The sequence below is a fragment of the Pholis gunnellus genome (genome assembly GCF_910591455.1).
Source record: "Pholis gunnellus genome assembly, chromosome: 12".
NCBI classification, from domain to species: Eukaryota; Metazoa; Chordata; class Actinopteri; order Perciformes; family Pholidae; genus Pholis; species Pholis gunnellus.
This window is the reverse complement of record NC_136539.1, coordinates 23,282,400-23,290,791: the sequence shown is the minus strand read 5'-3', so window position 1 is coordinate 23,290,791 and position 8,392 is coordinate 23,282,400. Positions and strand designations below refer to the sequence as shown.

At 41.3% G+C, this 8,392-nt stretch overlaps 1 protein-coding gene across 1 annotated transcript in view; it reads right to left on the bottom strand.

Annotated features, from left to right (window-relative positions):
- Positions 1-1,603: 1,603 nt before the first annotated feature.
- LOC306704525 (radixin) overlaps positions 1,604-8,392 on the bottom strand; it is a 33,754-nt gene continuing 26,965 nt past the window's right edge. Inside the window, exons 12-15 of the mRNA XM_079170912.1 lie at positions 8,217-8,377; positions 7,624-7,716; positions 6,209-6,418; positions 1,604-4,267 (exon numbers count right to left, since the gene is read on the bottom strand). Coding sequence (XP_079027038.1) covers positions 4,103-4,267; positions 6,209-6,418; positions 7,624-7,716; positions 8,217-8,377 — 629 coding nt within the window. The 3' untranslated portion in view covers positions 1,604-4,102. The remainder of the gene's footprint in view (positions 4,268-6,208; positions 6,419-7,623; positions 7,717-8,216; positions 8,378-8,392) is intronic.

Here is an 8,392-nt window from a genome sequence, read left to right as displayed (position 1 = left end):
AATATTTCGAGTTGAATATTTCGAGTATTTGTGGCAAACTTTGTCACCTTTTTGGTACTTAGCCTATATTTATATATTTTTTTCAAGTGCAGGAAAGAGACATTTTGGAAGCAGTTCTAGTTTATATTGTCAGTGAAGTGAAAGCGTGGTGCAGCTCAAACAGACCTGGTGGAGGAGCGGATATGATGTGGTTAAAGGTGTTCAAATGTAAAAGGTTTTGGTTAAAAGGTGACGTTGTCTCATTTCTAAAGAGACATGTTGTTAGCTTGTTAGCTTCAGACCTCGGATCAGTGCTTCTGAACACTGCTGGAACAGTAAAATTAGAGGTTTAAATGAGCTTGCATCTCAAATTTGTGCCACAACTCCAAATCGTTTTCGACGCCTTTTCCCAGAGGCCAAAAAAACAAACACGTTTTCTTCCTTATTGTCTTGAAGCGCTCTTACTTGAAAAGCTCTCTTCTCAAGAGCTGTGCTGTCCTCTGAAAGGTCTCAGGAACAAGTCCTCGGTACTTCCTGTCCGTCAGCTGATCTCTCTCTCCGGCTGGCACCGTGTGCTGGCGTTCGTCTACACCAGGGGTCCCCAAACTTTTTCCTGTGAGGGCTCCTCCTTCAAGCTCCCGTGTCTCATCTCTCGGCTCTTCTACTTCTTCTACTCTTCTACTTCTACAGGGTGCGCGCATGACAGCTCTCATCTCGTTCGCCCCCTGGTGGTTGGCTGATTAAAATTCGATTAATTGTGCAGACTGAAAAAAAATCATAATGCGTCTCTGGTATTGTTCAGGGGGCCGGACCAAATGTGGAGGCGGGCCGTAGTTTGGGGACCACTGGTCTACACTTTAATTTAAACAGACCTCTGAAAAGGTGTTGTGTTAACATTCCTGTGGATAATAAAAAAAAAAAAAGCTTATTTAGTGTATAAGGGCAAAAACTATTTTTCTATTGTCATGAACTCGTTAAGAGCTGTGTTTCTGTGTTCACCTGCAGGAAGAGATTGTCGTCAGTGTTGCTGAATGAGGGGATGTTCACTTTGCGAACTGCGCTAATGTTGTGTGTGGTTTTCTCCCCAAATGTTACTTGACAGTGTTCAGACTGAATATGATTCCACCGAGCAAAAACTAGCCACCGTTGCAGTTCTTTGTTATTTTCCCTCGAGCCTCTGATCCGTGTTTCGTCATCTCCGTACGTTCAGTAAGTGAACTTTAATAAAAAGATGCATATTTGTGGTTATTTTGGTGGGAAAAAAGGTGCCGCAGTGAGCTGGGACCAGCGAACAGAGGCAGCGTGAAGGAGGTCGTTCACTGGATGAGGTACACCGGTGATCGTCCTGCGGTGAAAGTGTCAAAACGTCCCATTTATGTGACTTCGTTTAAACTGCACTTGATTTTCAGACAACAGCAAACTGCAGCAATGATTTTCCGTCTTTTCTCACCGCAACATCACATTTTCTTCACGGCAAATTATTACGGTTCATTTGCTATTTATCTAAAAAGATATCGGGGTCGCTGCCGTCTTTATCCCACAATGACTCGTAGGAACCGATCGATGTTCCCGTTTTGCTGCGTGTTCATAACTTCTTCTGACGTCCTGCGGCATCGCGTCACGTGATCGCCCTTCACATTCAGTCTGAACACACCTTTGAGAACTCATGTGTGGGTTTTGTCTGGACGGATACACTGCTGTTTGTGTAATGTGTTGCTCTTTTGACCTAAAATGGACTAAATCTATAAGACCAACAACGACCCCGTCTATCACGGTTTATTCCTTTATTTCTGCTTTCATACAGCTTCATTTCTGCGACGGGAATAACTGAAGTGCCTCCTCTTCAGGGACCAAAGCCAAGTAAAAAGGCTGTTTTTATTGCTTTTTCACATGTTTCCCCTTTTGCTCAGGTCAGCGGTGGTCACATGAAACCAAAATATAAAGGCGACATTAAAGCGTTTGACCATTGCTGCTGTTTCACTTTGTCCTGCTGGCAGATGAAGAGTTTCATTCCAAAAGATTGTCCAAAGCCGTCAAAGTACAACTGTGATAATTCAAGTGGTTTCAAAAAGGTGCATCACGAAGGCATCGCTTCAAACGGATTCCTCTAAATCAATGATCCATTTCAGCAACAGACAAAAGAAAAGGAACATTAGAGATTCACACACAATTGGCTGAATGCGTTTCCACTTATGAATTTTAGCTTGTTATTAATTGTGTCTTTGTAAAACTTTTTCCTCTTTTATTAAGAAAAAAAAAAAAAAAAAAAAAAACCCTTTTGGAGTGGACTTCAGATGTTTGTGCTGCAGGCGCGTCGAACTCAACTGAGCTTTAGGAAATAAAAACCCAAAACAAAAGCACGGAGAACAAACCTACAGAATCTGGGAAACTGTGGCCAAATGAGGCCGTTGACTGTTCCTGTGTGATGTAAAAGTGAGCAATAAAAGCCAGAGTCAAGCTTTTCTCGTGTTCCTTTGAGTTTTGCTTTTTGGATCAACGTTACTCTGCTGAGGGACACTGACGGGACGAGCTGTGGTTTGATGTTATGTAGATAGAAGACGGGTTCATTATAGATGTAGAGAAACAACTAATATTTCTTTGATTTTGCACAAATTCTGTTCTGACCAAATACAGATTCACAAATAAATGAAAACTACAGAACAAACTATGTATAATTCATAATTCTTTTTTGCTACAAATGAATTGTATTGTTTGTATTGGTGGATGTTTTTAGACCGCTTGCGACATCAACAACTTGTTTCTCAAGCGAAGATTTATTTGTATCCGGTCAAACATTCATTTTACATTTTTGTTTTGTATTTAAAAGGTGGTCGATACATAATTCAGATCTTTTGCCTCCACGGCGGCGGCTTGCAGCTAACGGTGCTAACAGCGCTAACAGCGCAACACACAGCAGAGCCTCAGGGGGCATTTATAATGCTGTGAATGTCGGATTTAGCTTCTTTAATGAATAAATAATATAATTTCTTGATACTAAACCATAATTGTCGTCATTGAATTTTGCCGATGATATTTCTGTGGATGAATACTTTACGTTATCTAAGTCATGTGTTATCTTTATGGACGTTAAAATGATGGTTACACAACCCTTTGGTAACGCCTCCTCGTGTTATTGAGAAAATAAGTCACTCTGTCGTTATACTGCTGTCGGACCAATGTGCAGTCAGTCAATGCACGAAACACAAAGACGTTCACAAACAGGCTTTACGCAGCAAATTCATTGAATTTTATAACAACATGATGCGTCAGGTTCGAACACGTCTGACACAACATCCTTTGACAATAAATCCAGCTCTACTGACTCTGACCTCAGGCACATATATATATATATATATATATATATATACACACATATATATATATATATAAAATAATGTCTCAATGGATAGAGGATGCCAGCACAGTAAGATAGTAAAATATCTGATTGGATATCTGTTTCCTCTGTCAGAGGGAAGTGACAGCGAGTCAAGATTATATATATATATATCTGATGCAACATTAACAGATCAAAGAACAAGCTAACTTTTGCCAAACACAAAATCACAAACAGTAACACTAGAGGGGGAGGAAATGAGACGAATAAGGCTTTTTTTTTTTTTTGTTGTTTTTTTTTTAAACAAATTATTGAAATTGTTCAACTGATGACATAAGACGTGAAAGTAAGATACAGATATTAAAGCGTGTCGGCAACATCAACAAGCTACAAACGGCCGTTTCATTCTGTCGAGTAGAAAGCATCATTTCAGCGGCGCTGTCGTTTAGTTATCGTACATGCAAGCGTTAAACACTGTCCAGGTCGATGACAGGAGAGGCCGCTTGCTATTCTTCCTTCGCAATTAGAAGGGCGTGTGCTTCGTTGGGGTCGGGGGAGGGGGGGGGAGGGGGCGGAGCTCTAAAAGCAGGTAGCGGTGTGATTGGCCGAACCGCTGCTAGGCAGAGCTTTGGCGAGGCTGAAGCTACGAAGCCCGTTAGCCGCTCGTTCTCCTGGATAGAAAAACCAACAGCAGGAGTTCCTGGCGGCGGCGGCGGCGGCGGGTTTTTGGGCTTTACAAGGTTTAAGTGAGGCGTTGACATGGCAACGAGACCAACTGTCCCTCCCGGCTCACATGGACTCAAACTCGTCGATGCGCTGCTTGGTGTTGCCCTGGCGGATCTGGCGCAGGGTTTTGTACTTGTCTCTGCCCGCTCGGACGTTCTCGGCGTGCAGCATGTCGTTCTGGGTCTTCTTGGTGTCGTCTCGGGCCTCGGCCAGCTCGGAACTCAACGCCTGGACACAAGACACAAGACACAAGATACAAGATACAAGACACAAGACACAAGACAGAGACACAAGACACAAGATACAAGACACAAGATACAAGACACAAGACAGAGACACAAGACAAAAGACAGAGACACAAGACACAAGATACAAGATACAAGACAGAGACACAAGACACAAGATACAAGACACAAGATACAAGATACAAGACAGAGACACAAGACACAAGACACAAGACACAAGATACAAGACACAAGACAGAGACACAAGACAGAGACAGAGAGCAGGTGATGAGAGGTACAAGACAATGCAGGCGCATCATCATCATCATCATCATCATCATCATCATCATCATCATCATCATCATCATCATCATCATCATCCAGGTTTAGTCAAGATTAGAAGAGGGCTGTCTTCTGTCTTCATGTTTCAAATGAGAAACTCTGTCCTTTAGCTATCATGGTGCGTTTAGTTCAGTATGTTTCGTAACGACGTAGGAAATAATAAAAAAATGTAAATTCAATACCTGCAACATACATGTAGCAGAAAGATGATAAACTGTATGATTCATGTTCTAAGCAAGTAATGTGCATTAATAAAAAACTAACTTGTGCTCATACATTTGGGCTTCTGGAGAAACTGTGAGATAAGACAACCCAGTCAGGTTTTTTTAGGGCTACTTAGATCCTAAAACATTTTTCGGGCGGGAGTCTTAAAGAGACAGGCGCTGAAACGGAGCGTTTCAGACAGAAGGAACTGTTTTTGTAGCACTTTTCTGTTTTGACACTTTGCAGTTTGCTTGTGAAGAAATATTCGGACAGAAAGGTTACAAATAAATCCTTCTGCATGAAAGGCTGACGGACTCAAAGGTTAACGGACTTGTGTTTGAACACGTCAGGGCTCTGGTGGACGCGTTTCCTCTGGAGCCGGTTTGTCTCAGTTTTAAAGGCTCTGAACAGCCTCACAGGTGTTTCCAGTTAATCTGGCTGATCGCGCCGGTTCTCAGGACTGTGTGGACGTCTTTGTAAATCTCCTGTTGGCTCTGTTGAACCCGTTACAGCTGTTTTTGTGACCCACTCAATTCCCATCAAAGCTCCGACTGCCTTCAACCTGAGCAGAGTACCAATCAACCAGGATAACTGAAAACAGCTGACACTGCACTTTACCCCCGAGATGCGTTTTAATTGGCTCTGTATGCGTCTGAATCCTCTACTTTTAGACAGTTTATATATTTATATTTATTAACAGTATGTGTACTGTACAGTTTAATAAGGTTGTATCATCATATGTTGTAATAATGGTCACTAGTTGAAGGCAAATGAATCAAATGTAATTATGTAAAATGTAGTTTTGGGCGAGAATAAATAGTTTGAAGGAGATTTCACAGTAATATAAATATTAGAGATGAATTATGACCTGTTCAACTTCCTAACATTAGCTCTGAGCTGCTTAAAATATATAGTTTCAACTATGAATGACAATAATTGTTTTTAATCAAAGCAAAAATTCAAATATAAATACAATCATTCCTACAGATCGTTGCACATCTTGACGACATATATCACGACTTTAAGCATGACGTCTGGTTCAATAAATAGTCTTAATGTAAAACACACGGTAAAGCCTATTCTTTTATACTTCTGTGTGAAATAAATACAAACATATAAAATATGTTTTTATAAAATTAAAAACTTTATGCAAAATGAACATAACAGTTTCAAGTAAAGTTATAGTGGAAAACTGAATAAATATTAGTTTGTTAATTGAATTGAACTGAGTAGAAATAAAGTGTGATGTAAAAACTAAATATTTTACATCAGAGTTTTGGAGTCATTTGAGTTATTTGTGCTTATTAATATCAATTCAGACGACCTCGTGTGTCCATCTGATCCGTTATTGAACGCGGATAAATGACCTCACTGTATCGTTGCCCATGACGTAATCTACCTGCAGCTGTTTCTTGACCCGCTCGTTCTTCTGCGCCTCCGTGACGCGCTCCTCTTCGCTGCGGTCGCTGACTCCGTCGCTGAGCAGCAGCTCCGCGCTCGCCTCGGCGCTCGTCTCGTCCTCCTCGTCTTGCTCCGGCGCCGGCGGAGACGTCATGGCCGTCTTCAGCTCCTCCCTGGTCTTCTCCAGGTCGTCCTGAGCTGACAGAGCCTGTGAAGAGCATCGTGCACACTTTTAGAGAGAGAGTCGCACGCTGACAGTTTACAGACATTAATACAGAAGGACATGGACGCATTTAAATATAATTATTGTGAAGTTTGTGAAGTGAGGGCAACATTCTATCTCTATATGCATACGATATTATATTCTATCTTTCAGATTTGTAATGGTTTACTCATGGAAGCCCATTCCCGCCAGCAAAATAAAATAAAAAATCCACCCGAAAAAAATAAAATAAAATAAAATCCACCCTAAAAAAAATTATATATATATATCCACCCAGAAAAAAAAATAATGTTTTTTTGTTTTGTTTCGTTTTTTTTGCCGGAAAAAAACCGACATGCAATTCTACACAAGGTAACTATTACTGGTGACTTTTGTAAATGTTGGATGTTATATATCATTATAAGTATTAATATGTAGAATTGCATGTCGTTTTCATGGAAAGACTGGCGAGGGGATGAAGGGACCTGTGAGGAGATCGTCACTGAAGCGCATGCGCACTTCTAATCTCTTTTGCTAGCAAAAAAAAAAAAACATCATAATCTTTTTATTTTATTTTTTTTACTTTTTCTAGCTACAAAAAAAAAAAATAATAAACAATTTTTTTCTGGGTGGATATATATATCATTTATTTTTGGGTGGATATTTTATTTTTTTATTTTTTTTTAGGTGGATTTCTTATTTTATTTTGCTGGCAGGAATGGGCTTCCATATTTATTGCTGCCTGACAAATATACAAAAATAAATCTACACTAGAGATGTTACCAATTATAATCTACAGATACAGACACCAGCTTTACACAATGTGTTGCATAATCAGTCTGGAGCCGTTTCCTGATATGTTGATAGAATACAACAATGAAATATGAAAACTACACTTCTAGAGAGACAGAGACCGACTCCGGTGTCTCGACCAATCAGAGGGAGCCGTAGTGCAGAGACACAAAAAGGTGATCCCACACTGGCTTCCCACCCACATGAGATCAATGGAGCTCTCTGTTGGTGGTCTGGATGCAGGACTAAAGCCAAGGTTCTGGGTCTTTTTCTCTTCGTGCAAACTGGGTTCCACATAATGAGATTTCTACCCAGATATTAAAAAACATAAGAATGATGAGCCCAGACACAGATGAGCGCGTCACACACACACACACACACATTAAGTTATTATTATATATATAAGCAGGTTATGTTACCTTGTGTTGCCACTCTGTTGCTTCGTCTTCTTTTTTCCTCTTGGCTTCCTCGAGCAGAGCGATTTTGGCCGTGAACTCTGCCAACTCAGCAGCCTGTCGGGAGAATAACAACACATGCCGGTAAAAAGAGAGGAGAGAGGAGAGAGGAGAGGAGAGGAGAGGAGAGGAGAGGAGAGGAGAGGAGAGGAGAGGGGAGGAGAGGAGAGAGGAGAGAAGAGAGGCTGAAGTAGAGGTTGTAAACATGTAAATAGTTCAATATATATAAAACATTTGGAGCCTCCATTATCATTGGAAACACTTGGAGAAATGTAGGATATATAGATTCTAATGTTAGTTTGTTTAAATAAATTATCAAAGGAAATTCCACTTTTCTAAAAATGTATGTCAACTGTGTTGTTGTGCACTAAAGACACGTTGTAGTTCTCTCTACTTCTAGTCGTGATGGTTCTGTTCATAGAGGAGCAGAACTTTATATTACAGAGAAAATCAAGACCACGAGATGTGACGCGAGCATAAAACCCCCGAATCTGCTTTAGGGCTCAGAGAGTGAAGGTGAGGAGTCGGCGGGGCGTTGAGTGCGGTGGTGCAGGTACCAGCTGCTCCTGGTTCTTCATCTGGTCCGCAGCCTGCTGAGCCAGCGCTGCCTTGGCCTCCTCCGCCGCCTGCCTCTCCCTCTCCAGACGCTCCGCCTCCTCCTTGGCCCGCTTCCTCTCCTGCTCCAGCTCCAGCGCCCTGCGGGTCTGCTCCTCCAGCTCTGCACGCACACACA